The 15,190-nt window shown below is 36.3% G+C and overlaps 1 protein-coding gene across 2 annotated transcripts in view; it reads left to right on the forward strand.

Moving 5' to 3' along the window:
• WDR7 (WD repeat domain 7) overlaps nucleotides 1–15,190 on the forward strand; it is a 382,832-nt gene that overhangs the window by 29,223 nt on the left and 338,419 nt on the right. For both annotated transcript variants that reach the window (XM_011949222.1, XM_011949231.1), the window contains exons 3-9: nucleotides 41–147; nucleotides 2,001–2,079; nucleotides 3,364–3,538; nucleotides 6,614–6,690; nucleotides 7,501–7,620; nucleotides 11,886–12,031; nucleotides 12,386–12,488. In XM_011949222.1, the coding sequence (XP_011804612.1) occupies nucleotides 41–147; nucleotides 2,001–2,079; nucleotides 3,364–3,538; nucleotides 6,614–6,690; nucleotides 7,501–7,620; nucleotides 11,886–12,031; nucleotides 12,386–12,488 (807 nt within the window). The remainder of the gene's footprint in view (nucleotides 1–40; nucleotides 148–2,000; nucleotides 2,080–3,363; nucleotides 3,539–6,613; nucleotides 6,691–7,500; nucleotides 7,621–11,885; nucleotides 12,032–12,385; nucleotides 12,489–15,190) is intronic.

Raw genomic sequence — 15,190 nt, forward strand, 5'->3', positions numbered from 1 at the left:
TAGGTTTGGTACTTAAACTAGCATATTTTTGCATTTCTAGATTAATCCTCGAGCACTTTTGTTTGGTCATACAGCGTCAATCACTTGTTTGTCGAAAGCTTGTGCTTCCAGTGACAAACAGTATATTGTGAGTGCATCTGAAAGTGGGTAAGTATTTTCTTATTTGCCTGTTTTTCTCGTGAGTCTTTATAACTAGCACTGTAATAACTAATTATAAAAGAAAAACAAGTAATTTTTTTCTTTTAGAATATCTACTAAATAAATGCTTTTTATTGTCTAAAGGTAGATATTGAAAATCTGATTTTAGGGATGTAAATTTTACCTGTGTTAATGATTTTATAATATTTGATTGTAATTTATGATTATGTACTTCGGTTTGCTTTTGAGGAACTCAGAATACTATGAGAGTTAAAGCGCGATCATTCATCTTCATATTGTTTTTACTGAGTTGCCAGACAACTTTGAGATTTCCTTTTAAAAACCTGAATGATGCTAGACTAGCATAATTTTTGAAGGTGATGCCATGAAAAAGTTCATGAAATTATATGGATATGTATTAATACACTAACATAACTATTTGTGTTCCGAAGTCTCAGAATGCAGCTCGCCTTAGAGAAGCAGGTCATTGCACAGTAATTGTAGGGCCCAATGTTATTAAATGTTTAAAAAGATTTTTAAAAAGTTTTTAAAACATTTTTTGGTGCTTAGAAAATTATATGTATTTACACAATATGCTATTGAAGAAAGTTGGGGAACTTGAAGAGAATTATATAAGAAATTGTTGCTATGTGTGGTGGCTCACTCCTGTAATCCTAACACTTTGGGAGGCTGAGATGGGCGGATCACTTGAGCGCAGAAGTTTGAGACCAGCCTGAGCAACATGTCAAAACCCTGTCTCTACAAGAAATACAAGAACTAGCCAGGCACGATGGTGTGCACTTGTAGTCTGAGCTACGCAGGAGGCTGAGGTGATATGATAGGATCACCTGAGCCCAGGAGATTGAGGCTATAGTGACCTGTGATTGTGCCACTGCACTCCAGCCTAGGTGACACAGTGAGACCCTGTCTCAAAAAAGCAAAACAAAACAGAAATTGTTCTCCCCACTGAAGAGAATCTTATATAATTCGTTGGAACAAAGAGAAGCAGCATAAGCTAAAAATATAATAGCTGTTGGTGAATTAAAGAATAATTCTCATTAGAATGTATATTCTAAATTGAATGTTCTTTGAAAAATTGTCTTCTATAATACCATGTGAGATACAGAAAGTGGTATCTTAAAGGAAACCCTAATAATATCAGGATTATTGCATTTTATTAATTTTTTTCTGTTAAATATATTTCTTCAATGGACAAGTCATGTTGACATTTCTAATTTTCAATGTTATAGCTGTCAATCTTATATCTAGTTTTTTTGTATGCATTCAATAAAATTACAATAAATACAGCATGAAAACTGGAAGCTTGTATTTTTTTTATAAAAGTTTGGAATTCACTTGACTTTAACTTTTGTTTTTTGCAGTTTGAAATTCTCTAGCTACCTGGATGACAAATATAAAATCTCAGTAGTTTAAATTAGAAGTTTATTTCTTGTTTTTGTCACTTGTCCCTCATACGTCACTTGAGGCCTCTACTCTGCTTCACTGTTATCCTTACTTTGAGGTTCAGAGTGAGGGAGCAACCTCTGTGTGAAGCAGCCAGTCTCTGGAACAGAGCTCTGGAAAGCCTTGCATTGGTTCACTAACCACAGGGGAACCAGGAAATGCAGTCTTATTATGGGCCTAGAAAGGATGTGGAATGTGGTGGGGGGTGGGCAGTTCGGAAGGGGTGTTGGGAGGGTGGGAGGGAGGACTGGAAATGTTGATGAACAACAGTAGTGACTGTATGCTACTTTTTCTGAAATATATTAGTTTTAATGGAAGATTAATTTTAAATCACTGTGACAAAGTTGAATGGTGCTTTAAAAAGTCACATTCAAGCTGACCATTATTTTGTTTTATAGAGAGATGTGCCTCTGGGATGTAAGTGATGGCAGATGTATTGAATTTACAAAATTAGCTTGCACACATACTGGCATACAGGTTAGTATCTATTTCTGTGACTCTAAGCACAAACTATTATAAGTCTATAATTTAAAATATTTTTAAAACATTGAGCCTATGTTTTTATATGAAAAATGGTGGATAGTAGTAATAGGACAAGTAAACTAGAATTGAAGTGGTAAAAGTATTCCTCATAAGATGGTACCGTTGGGAAGGGTAAGAAAGGAGAGGAGACTAATTTGGAAAGATAGAGGGCAAGCAAACTGCTGCTGCTTCTGCTGTTCTGGGCTACCTTGGTTACCCAAGTGAGAGCCCCTTCACTATTTGGGAAAATGCTCTTGGTCCTAAATAATGGAATTCTTCCTGGCAAAAGCCTTTGTGATTCCACTTGTGATGGACACAAATTGACCTACTTTTTGGACCGTATCTTTTTTATTGCTCGTGCAGTTGGTCCTTGAACATGTATTTTGAAAACTTTCCAACTCTTCAGAAGACATGACTGTTTCATATGCCTGTCTTAATATGTATAGTGTTACATAGGAATTTGTAGTTTCTGATTTACATTCCTGGTATTTGTTTTTACTTTTTCATAGCTGTCTAATTCTCTGTACTTCAGTTTACTAATTGTTTACTGTGTTGAGTGTTGGGAAAATTATGAATTATATTAAAAATATGATCATTATTATTTCAATGGGAAAGGAAGAGAAGGTAACTCACATTTATTGAGCAGATACGGTGTAGGCATTTCTTGTATTGTGTTTGATTTAGTCCTCCTGACACCCTTACATATTAAATAGGAGTATGCCATTTTACATATAAGGAAGCTGAGGCCCTGATTATGTTTGAACATCAATCATCCTTCTAAATTGTATTTGCATAACTAGTAATTATAAGCCTATATTTCCCTATTTCTACTAATTTAAAATTCATGTTATTTTTGTGACCCACCTGAGTTTCCCTTTTGATGTGATTTGTAAAGCTGATTTTATTCAGGTGTTTTATTAATTTATTCAACAGTTCTGTTTTAGATGCTAGAGGGGGATAAAAACAATTATCATGAATTCTGTTTCAAAATAGTTCAAAAAGGAGGATAAGATGTTAGGAAAGTAATTTTTGTTAGCTATTTAAAAATATTAATATAACAATATATGTGTGTGCACACACACCCATATAATACGTACCATTTGGTAAATATCTAAACTTCTTACTGAAGAAGTTGAGCTTTAGGAGAATATTGTAATAACCTTGATGAATGCATATTAATCAAGTATATAAATTAAAGGAAAACACTCAGAAATCTTTTTCCTTTTGGCATGAATGTAGTTCTACCAGTTCTCTGTTGGGAATCAGCGAGAAGGAAGGCTTTTATGCCACGGACATTACCCTGAAATCCTTGTTGTGGATTCTACCAGCCTTGAAGTATTATACTCCTTAGTATCAAAGATATCACCAGACTGGATTAGCTCCATGAGTATTATTCGATCCCACCGAACACAAGGTCAGTGTATTATGCCTGTTAGGAGCTTTAGCAGCATGACTTAATGTTTAGTTTGCTGTAACATTCTACAATTTATTGTAAATTCATACTTTGGGATATATTCTTCTATTTAAGAAATAACTACACTAATAATTTATGGTCTGTTTCCTCCTTCATAAAGAAATCTTTGATTGAATGAAGGCTTCATTGTTGGCTTATCTCCATTCCATGATGTATAGATCACCAGCTTTTGCGTGATTATCTGAAGTGGAGGAAGACTGTCTTAACTTTTGGGGGTATAGTTTTACCTTTGAGAGGAACTGTAGTTTTACCTGTATATTTCTGGAGCCTGGTTCTGTCACTTGCTTACGAGGCATAGGAGATGTTTCCATTTCAAACAGAGATAGTGAAAAAGGAGAGATTATACACAGTTAAATTTAATGAAAGTCCCTGGAAGGGGCTGATATGTACTTGATGCTCAGTAAATATTATTATCTTTTCTTCATTTTTGTTGAAACCTCTCAATAACAACCATGAAAGCAAAAGTAGTCAGGAAAAGAGCAGTAGTTAATTCAGAACATTGAATGTCTACTTTTGTAAGCCTTTTAAGGAGCATTCTTTTACTTTCAAATGGCTTCATAGTTATGTACTTCCTATAGAGGCTGGTCAGTAACCACCACCACTACCACCAGTATCACCAGCACCATCACCATGAGGACTTTTATTTACTGTGTGTTTACAGTACCAAGCAGACTGCTAAGCATTTACATATGATCAATTCTCACAATAGCGGGGTAGGTACTGTTAATATTCATCGTATAGATGGGGAGAATGATGAGGGTTAGGGTGATGGCGTCTTTGCTAAAGGACCTTGGAGTAGTTACTTTAACCACTGTTTTACACTGTGTCCCATTAGTGAATTTTCTTCAACTTTATACGAGCTTTCCATTTGTAACCTCTTAGGGTTGGAAAATCAGCGCATAGCTTTTTATTCAGTAGTCATTCAGCAAATATTTATTGAATGCCTACAGTCTTCCAGGTGCAAGGGATTGAAATATTAATACTTAAGGGAGTCAAATTCTAGTAAAGGACAATGATATATAAACAAATAACAGTTTAGAGTGCAAAGTGTGCAAGATGGAAAAATAGTATGGAGAGGATGGCTGATTGTGAGGCTGATTGAGGGCAGTAGACGGCTGTCCAGATCAGATGAAGTCTGATCTAGGATTTGGAAGATGAGGAAGAGTTTAGCAGATATACGATCAGGATGTTTCTGGCAGAGGAGATAGTCTGTAGGTACAAAAGCATTAAAATTATGATAGGTGTATGTGTGAAACTATAGATTATCTTTTTCTGGGGCAAGAAGCATGAGGGAAGGAGTGGCAGGATAGGCTGGCAGAGCTGGCAGGAGACAGGTCTTGAAATCCCTGTGTATCAGCTAGGGAATTCACCTTGTGGATCATGGGTTGGCAAACTTGTACTGTAAAGGGCCAGATATGAAATATTTTAGGCTCTGCAGGCCATATGGTCCATGTTTCAGTGACTCAGCTCTGCTAGTGTAGCACAAAAGCAGCCACAGACAATACGTTAGTGAATGAACCTGGCTGTGTTCCGATAAAATTTTATTTACCAAAACAGTCAGTGGGCTGGAGTTGACTCATGAGCTGTAGCTTGCAGGCTCTCACTGTAGGTGATGGGCAGTCTCTGAAGGGACTTATGCTTTAAACTTCAAAGATGGGAGCAAATTAGGAGATTAATAGCCCAGCTGAGAGTGGTGCAGGCCTGCACTGAAGTGGACTGTGGGAAGAGTGGATGCTCTGGCTTCATTTCCTGCTGCTGCTCTTCAGAGTGTTGGTTCTGAAGTTTGTTAATAGGTATTAGTCAAAAAGGTGGGATCTCTGGTCAAATGTATTTGGGAGATGTTTGGTAAAATAAAATTGAGCAGGCTTCTTTAATGTGAACCTTCTCAGAGAGGTTTTTTATGCATATTAGATAATTACTGCTTTATTCCTAAACATAACAGTGAGAATGAGATTCGCGTTAATTTTCCAGGCAAAAGGGAACTATTCATTCTTATATTTGTCTCTAATATTAGTTACAATGAATCCTTTGTTTAAAAAAGATCTATATTTGTGACCAAGCAGTTTGCATATTTAAAATTTTTATACTCCTTCTGTATATGTATACACTGTAGTCTGAACAGAATAGAATGGAACTTCAATGAATTCATTCCAATGCCTTACAGTGTCTAGAGAACTATGTGATATTGATAAGGTTTCTATTTAAAGATAACAATTTTTTAAATAACAGTAATAACTCAACTTTATTGAGAATTTAGTATGTGCTGAATGTTTTCCCTTGGCATGTCTTAATTTTTATAACAACCCATTAGGATAGGTACTGTTGTTATTCATTTATATTTGATTACAGATAAGAAAATTGAATTTAAGATAGTTTGTTATCTAAAAGTTCATTGGTTAATTAGTGAAGAAAAATGTGATTTTGCTTTTAACATTCCTCTCCCTCACTCTGGAGCCCACATTGACTGCTTTCCAATGCTCATCCTCTCAAAATTCCTGTACATGACCCTGGTGCTGTCACTGGTCCCTTACCCGAAGCTTAGGAACTTAGATTTTATATCACATTTTTCTCTTGATCACACTCTGTGGGGGATGTAATGTGCAATGAAATATCTGGAAGGTGGCAAGGGATGTGGGAAAGGGGGAGAAATTAGTGCCTTGAAGAAATAAAGTGCCTGAGCTCATCTGTGATAAAGCATTAAAAGTTGTGAATTTCAAAGTGTAAAAGTTCATTGTTAACATAGTAATCAAGAACATTTGAAATTATTAAAAACTTGATTAGAAATAAATTCTATTAGCTAGAAATAATTTTCCTAGAATTTTAAGTTGTTGGCCATCTTTATTAACTAGTGTTTCAAAACCTGGTTTCTGTTTCATGAAATAGAGAATTGTGTTTTTCTGCTAATTGTAAAACATGCTATTGTTTAATTTCATTCAAGCAAAACATCTTAATATGTAGAAAGAAAGCGTGTTATGTTCGTAACCTGGGCTGCCTTTTTGTCCCTTCTCATCTTAGAGGACACGGTGGTAGCACTCTCAGTGACTGGCATCCTGAAGGTCTGGATCGTTACCTCGGAAATAAGTGACATGCAGGTTAGAAAAAGGAAACTGGAGTGATTTCTCTGTTTTTATTCTCTGTAGTTCAAAATTTTAGTAATGATATGCCCCTTCCATTTTTTTTAAGGGGGAAGGAAAAAGCTATTATTTTTTGATAATTTTCTTACAGGCAGAGTATGGAAGATTCCCTAGTAGGCCATGGGAGTGAATTTTTTATTCACTTTTAATGGTAACATCTGCTCTATCATGGATATAAAATAGAGAAACATATTGCACAGGATAAGATGAGGTGAAACATAAAAGAGGTGGGGTTCTTCTTAGCTGCTTCTGTTTAAATTGACTCAAAGGAAAAAAAAAATAAAGCAAATTGCCACAAAAAATATACAAAGCCATTTTTATCATCTACTTCAGTTCTTTGGGCTTGAATTCCTTGTTCTTTTTTTATCAGTGAGAAAAATCAAGTTCCCAACTCTCTTCAGCTAGGGAATTTTTAGGCATGGAATTCAGGAGAAGATAGAGGAATTGATTAGATCTTTTTTAAAGCACATATAGCTGCAAAAATTAGGATTAAGGCAGACTTTATCATCTGTCATTACTAGAGCGATGATACTCTGAGTCTCATCAGAATTGAAATCTCAGGGGATTTTGTAGCAACAGTATTTGTGCCTAGCTCCTTTTAAGGTGGATCTTTGCTGCTTTTTACTGCCTTGGCGCTTACCTGAGGGGCCAAAATGATGAACATATGAAGCGATGCCTTTATTTCATTTTGTTGCCTTTATCGTTGAGTGATAATTTTAATTGACAATCAAGCTATTCCTAAAGTTTTACAAATCTTTCTCTTTTCAGGATACGGAACCAATATTTGAGGAGGAATCCAAACCAATTTATTGTCAGAATTGCCAAAGCATCTCTTTTTGTGCATTTACACAGAGGTCACTTTTGGTTGTGTGTTCCAAATATTGGAGGGTAAGATAATTATATAAATAAGAAGCTGTATTTTTATCCTTCAAGACTTTGGTTTATCAGATTTCCAAGATTTCCAAAGAACCCTAAAGAAGTACTTGGTGCAAGCCTATTTTAGCCATTTTAGAATTCATGTCTGCTTTTGATATCACATTTTGAGAAGTTGGGACTTGGCTATATATAGTTGTCTTTTTTTGTTTGTGTTTATGGAATGATTCAGTTAGAGACTGTATTTCATTGTCTTTATTTCTCCTTTTTGCTACTGTTTTAGTCACTATCTTATCAGTACAGCATAAGCAGTGGTAGGGAGTTTTCTACAGGTTGGACGTTTCTTTGTAGGGTGTTATTAAAGCTAATAGTCAATATTTTCCCTGGCTTCTTGTAGTTGGAAAGTCTTCTCATATCACTTCAGAGCTAATGATGGAAGACATATATTACTTCCACATTGCCAGACTTTAATGTTTCCATAATAGAAAAGTAGCATGTTTTGGACACTTGCTCTGTGACTAGCACTTTTTTCAAAGCTTGCCATGTATTATTTCTTTTAGTCCTTACAACTCTCAGAGCTTAGGTGGATTAGCTATTTAATTCTGAAAAACAAATCATTCCAAAAGTTATTAGTTTAAAACAACAAACATGTTTTATCACCCAGGTTCTTGTTTTTGTTTTTGGTGTTTTTAAAGAGATGTGGTCTCATTCTGTAGCCCAGTCTGGAATGTAATGGCACAATCATAGCTCGCTACAGCCTTGAACTCTTGGCCTCAAAGGATCCTCCCACCTCAGCCTCCTGAGTAGCTAGGACTAAAGGCACATGTTACCAAGCCTGGCTAATTTTAGAATTTTTTTGTAGAGATGGGCTCTCAACCTATTGCTCAGGCTGGCCTTGAACTCCTGGGCTCAGGCAATCCTCCTGCCTGAGCCCCACAAACTGCTGGGATTATAGGCATGAACCACCATGCCTGGCTACATTTTGTTCTTTAAAAACAGTCACAACATTCAGCCTACACTCAGGGAAGAGGATTACCCATGGGTGTGAATACCAGGGTTTGGGATCACTGGGATCCTGTTAGAGGCTGCTTACCACATGAGGACTTGTTACTTTCCCCATTTTGCAGATGAGGCAACTGAGACAGTGAGGGGACGAATAACTTGAAAAAGGTTATATAAATGGTAGCGGAGTTGCTGAGTTATAATCAGGTATCTGACTGCAGCAGCTGCTCTCATTACTACTATGCTATACTGTCTCACAATTCGAACCTGGAATGGGCTGGTTTCCTGAGCTTTGAACACAAGGGGATGGGCCATATAGTGAAAGGAATGACTAGGGAAGCAGCATCTTAACCTTATCGTTGTCACTTACTATATTAGAATAAAATTAGGAAAAGCTAGCCGCTGCTTGCTTAGAGTAGGTTTTATGGGTTTCTTCCTTTGTCCTAAAATTTAAAACACATGCAAATAGTAATAAAAAAAACAGGCTGGGCATGGTGGCTCATGCCTGTAATCCCAGCACTTCAGGAGGCCTGAGGCAGGCAGATCACGAGGTCAGGAGTTTGAGACCAGCCTGGCCAATATGGTGAAACCCCATCTCTACTAAAAATACAGAAAACAATTAACAATGCATGGTGACGCACACCTGTAATCTCAGCTACTCGGGAGGCTGAGGCAGGAGAATTGCTTGAGCCTGGGAGGCAGAGGTTGCAGTGAGCCGAGATTGCGGCACTGCACTCCAGCCTGGGTGACAGAGCAAGACTCTGTCTTGGGGGGAGAAAAAAAGGGCAAGAGGACACAGTGAAAAATGTCTCTCTTCCCCCGCTGGAACTTCCCTTTCCCTTCCAGGTAGAGTATCTAGTACCAGTTTCATTTGTGTCCATTATAAACATTTTATAATTATGTGAGAACAGCTTTTTCTTTCTTAAAATGCATACATAAGAGTAAAAAGACAACTCGCGTCGTCAGAGAAGATAATTACAATATACATAGATGAGGAATTGTCCAGTATTTATTAAAAAACGACTCCTGCAAATCAAGAAGAAAACTACAGAAAATTCAGCAGGAAATTGTACAATGTTTTACAAAAGATGAAAGCCAGATAGCCAGTAAATGTATGGAAAGTTGCTTAACTTCACTAATCATCATAGTAAGACAATACTGAGATAGTACTACAACTCACCAAAGTGGCTTTTTAAGATACTTATTATCATGAAGAAGTTTACAATTGGGCTTACCATAAGCTGAGATTAAAATAAAATCTTTCATTTTCCCCTAATTTTTATATGGTTTTATTTTTAATTTTTTTTTTTTTTTGGTCTGTTTGTTTTGAGAGGTCTTACTGTTGCCCAGGCTGGAGTGTAATGGTGCAATCTCGGCTCACTGTAACCTCTGCCTCCCAGGTTCAAGGGATTCTCCTGCCTCAGCCTCCCAAATAGCTGGGATCACAGGCAGGCGCCACCACGCCTGACCAATTTTTGTATTTCTAGTAGAGAGGGGTTTCACTATGTTGGCCAGGCTGGTCTTGAACTCCTGGCATCAAGTGATCAGCATGCCTTGGCCTCCCAAAGTGCTCGGATTATAGGCATGAGCCACCGCGCCAGCCCTATATGGTTTTGTCTTACATACTTTTGAATCTTTAATCCAGAATGTATTTTGTATAAATTGTGAGATGTAGATCCAGTTTTATTTTTATTCCAGATGGACTGCCCCCCAGTACCTGATGCCATTTGTTGAATAATTCATTCGTCTGTTGTCCCTTGATAATATACTATATTCCTACGTTATTGGAATCTGTTTTCAGACTTCTGGATTTGTCTGCCCATTCATGAATTAATACTGTATTGTTTTAACTTTTATAGTTTTATGATTTGCTTTAACAGAGAATAGGGCTGGAGGACTAGTTTCCCTTCATTATTCTTGGAGTTTTCTTGGCTATAATTGTAGTGCTAATGTTACACGCTGATAAATACTGTAAGAAATCATGGTAAATGCAGCTAGGATGTGTTCTAACTTCAAGGCTCCACACAAGCAACTTCATTGTTTTCTTTAAAGAAAAGTAAAATAAAACTTCTGAGCTATTGGGGAATGAGGAATTACTCATTCCTCCTGGGAACATTTTCTAACAACATTTAATGTACTTTTCTCAAATATTGAAAGTGATAGAAAGAATAATTCTGCTAGAAATTGTAAGAGCAGAGCTTTTAGTTCTAACGCTATCACTTACTGGTCATAAGACTTTGAGCAATTGATCAAATCCTTATTTGTGTCCGTTTCTTATCTGTAAACTGGAATAGTAACACCTGCGATGATTCTCAGGGCATTTGAGATAATAATTGTAAAGGTACTTTGTAAACTTTGCAGTGAGTGCCTTGCAAATGTAAAGCCCTATAAGGTTAGTAACCTTTATTGCGGGTGAAATTATAGGGATTTGAATTTTATATGTGAAAATTATTACACAGTAAAATTGAGCCTGCTAACTATAGTATTTTAGAACATTGATGAAATAATGTAAAACAAAGTAATTCCCTTATAATAATGTTATTCTCATGCCAGAGTTTATTGTTACAAATGTTGTTACTGGGCCAGAAAAGGTGGCTCAGGCCTATAATCCTAGCACTTTGGGAGGCCAAGATGGGAGGATCGCTTGAGCCCAGGAGTTTGAGACCAGCCTGGGCAACATGGTGAGACCCTGTCTCTACAAAAAATAAAAAATAAAAAAGTTAGCAGGGCATGGTGACATGCTCTTGTAGTTCCAGCTATTCGAGAGGCTGAGGTGGGAGAATCACTTGAGCCCAGGAGTTTGAGGTTGCAGTGAGCTCTCATTGTGCCACTGCACTTCGGCCTGGGTGGCAGAGCAAGACCTTGTCTCAAAAAAAAAAAAAAAAGAGAAATGCTGTTCCTAGACATAGAAATAAAACGGGACTCAAGCCTGCATGTTTGAGGTTGATTTCCTATTATTTGCAATTTTTTAATGGAATACTTTCTCTAGATAGAAAGTCTGAGGATAATTGTTCCTGTAGGGAGAGCGCCCTTGTTCCGCTTGTCACAGTTTGTTCCCTGTCCACAGAGAGCTTACCCATAACTAGGGGCCTAGTTGTGTTTTCCCTATTGAAGGTGACCTTTCCCAGGGCTTAATGACAAACTGTCTTTATCTGATGCAGCAAACTGAGTTTTCTAAATATATTTCCAGGATTTTTTTTTTTTAAACTTGAAATGTCACTGGATCTTACTTATTATAGTATCATGGAGTAGATTGTAAATTTCTTTCTTCCTTGCAGGTGTTCGATGCTGGAGACTATTCCTTGTTGTGTTCAGGTCCTAGTGAAAATGGACAGACATGGACTGGCGGGGACTTTGTCTCAGCAGATAAAGTCATCATTTGGACAGAAAATGGGCAAAGTTATATTTACAAACTACCTGCCAGGTATGCAGTAAGTAATAAATTAGGACTCATCAAAAGTAAAAGATTCAGAATTTAGGGTACAACCTCAACTTAAGAAAATGTAATAGTGTAAATATTTAACTTTGATGAAACACTTCAGAACTTCTTAAGTTCTATTTTTAATTCCAATTTAACTTCTAAGCACAAAAATTAGTTGGGTTTTTATTTGAAGGATAATATTTTTATAACTTTAATTATTTAATTTAATGCCTGCACTAAATTAACTGTCATTTAAAAAGCCCCTTTTTGTCCAATACCAAAAAACCTTGTCATATGGAATTATAAAATATTTAATGTCAGTATTTTAATTGAATATTGCATTTCGTCCATTTTCAGTTGCCTTCCAGCCAGTGATTCATTCCGCAGTGATGTGGGGAAAGCAGTTGAAAATTTGATTCCTCCTGTACAACATAACCTCTTGGATCGAAAAGATAAAGAGGTAAAATTCTTGAGGTATCATTTATAATTGAAAATTACATTGAAAAACTTTTACAACTGTATTTATTGTTGTCTTTTGACAGGTTTAAAAAATGTGATACAATTCAAAGCACTGTGTTAGATGTAAGATATTTTGAGATGATCAGTTATAAGGACATTTCAAAATCTGCTTATTTAAAAATACATACTATGCCTATGAAATAACGTTCGTTTTTCTAAGAGTACAAGTGATCTTATGCTAATTGCATATTGAAATTGACTTTTTGATGAAGTTCATATTGATGGTATAAATTATTTTATATACTATCATGCAATTATAAACAATGACAGATATAATTTTAGAAGAGCACACTCAATTATGTACTAATGCTGAGTAATAATAATTCCTTAGTTGAACAAGGCATTGCAGTGCCTCCACCAAATCATGTAGCAGTTTAGATCATTAGAAACTAGAAATGAAGAATAAAACATTTTTTCTCTATAAAAAGAAAAGTTTATTGTCATTTCTGAAAATGTGCTTAATATCCACTTAATGTTGAAGTAACAGCACTTGGTACTGGGTTTTCAATTCTATATTGAGCAGTAAGGAGGAAGCTTTGGCTTTGAAAGCAGAGGTTTTTTTTTTTTTTTTTTTATTGATGTTCTAGGTTTCCATGGCTTTATCATTCTGAACATTACATCTCACATTTGTATGACAGGATGGCTGGGGGAAGGGAATTGTTCTTTCCATGAATATTTTGAATATATAGAATTTATGCATCTCTGTACAATTAAGATCATCTATAGCCTGTCCTTTACTCAAACTTCTCCTTACTGCTCTTCAACCTAGATAGTCACTTCCAATTAACCTAAGGAATAATGATTTATATAAAAAAATACATAACCAAAATAAAACAAAAAAACATATCATTTTCTTTAAATATCAACTCCCTAATACATTTTAAATTAAATACATATATTTTGTAGTGTGTTGAAATGTAGAATATCGGTTATTACAGCTGCTGTAGCAATTTTTCCTTTTTAAATATATAGTTTATCAATTAAAAATTTCAGTCTGGGCAACATAGTAAGACCCTATCTCTGAAAAAAAAAAAGAAAAGAAAAAAAGTAGCATGGTGTGGTGGTACATGCCTGTAGTCCCAGCTACTTGGGAGGCTGAAGTGGGAGGATCCCTGGGCCTGGGAGGTGGAGGCTGCAGTGAGCTGTGATCGTGCCGTGGCACTCCAGCCTGAGAAACATGGCGAGACCCTGTCTCAAAAGCAAAAAAAATTCAGTAAGTCAAACAATTGGTTATGCTTAATATGTATAGTTTCCATTGGCTAATGCTTTTAGCTGTTAATTACTGTATTTGATAACCAGTATTTGAATATAGTAATTAGACTGTTAATTATAATTGTCAAAACTGAAGTCAAATTTATTATTGATTTTCAGGCTAAGATTCTGTTCTTTAATTTTCCAGTATTTGTGAAGTAATCCTCTGAATTTTAGTAGAAGTCCACCATGATATTTAGTATTTTCAGATAGTACTTCATTGAAGGCACAAAATCTTAAGCTGAAAATAAAAGTACACATAAGACCCTAATGAGTGGTTTTTGTTCCTGGTAGTTGATAGCTAACATAGACTAGTTTCAAATTGATTATGAAAATATGAGCAAGTAAAAAATGATACTCTGTTAGTTGAAAAATATACTGATTTTAACAATGGGGTCCTCTAATTGCACAAGCTTGATAGTTCAGTTTTGTTAGTTTTTGTTCAGTTTTTTTTTTTTTTAGATGGAGTTGCCCTTTTTCTCTCAGGCTGGAGTGCAGTGATGCGATCTCGGCTCACTGCAACCTCCGCTTCCTAGGTTCAAGTGGTTCTCCTGCCTCAGCCTCCAAAGTAGCTGGGATTACAGGCTCACACCACCACTGCCAGCTAAATTTTGTATTTTTAATAGAGACAGGGTTTCACCATGTTGGCCAGGCTGGTCTTGAACTTTTGGCCTCAAGTGATCTGTCCGCCACAGCCTCCCAAAGTGCTGGGAATACAGGTGTGAGCCACTGTGGCCAGCCTACTTTTTGTGTTTTTGAGGCAAGGTCTTGCTCTGTCATCCGGGCTGGAGAGCAGTAGCGAAATGATAGTACACTGTAGCTTCAAACTCCTGGGCTCAAGTGATGCTCCCATCACAGCCTCCTGAATACCTGGAGCTATGAGCCTGTGCCACCACACTGGGCAAATTTTTTTTTTTTTTTTTTCTTCTGTAGAGACAGGATTTTGCTTTGTTGCCCAGGGCCGGTCTCTGACTCCTGGCCTCAAGCGATCTTCCCTCTCATTGTTGGGATTACAAGCATGAGCCACTGTGCCCTAATTTTGTTGCTATTCTTAATGATTAATCAGGAGTGGGCAAAAAAAGCTAGGATTAGTGAGTTCTCTCATCTTGACCTCTTAAGTGAAGACTTTTCTTTTTGGTAAAGAAAACATAGCTCTGTGTTAATTAATAATAGGCAGTTAAATTGCATTATTGTGGCTAAACATGAGTTATTATAAAGTGGAGAAATGTAGCATAAACACTAATTTTAGACAAAGGCTGTAAATGCTGTTTTTGTTTCATTCAATGTGTATGTTATACTAGATTAAATATTAGTTGACATGTATGTTAATGCTATAGAAATACTTTAAAATATTGTTGAATAATCATGCTATATACACTTTTTCAACTTGGC

Source organism: Colobus angolensis, unplaced genomic scaffold, assembly GCF_000951035.1.
Source record: "Colobus angolensis palliatus isolate OR3802 unplaced genomic scaffold, Cang.pa_1.0 Scaffold108, whole genome shotgun sequence".
NCBI lineage: Eukaryota > Metazoa > Chordata > Mammalia > Primates > Cercopithecidae > Colobus > Colobus angolensis.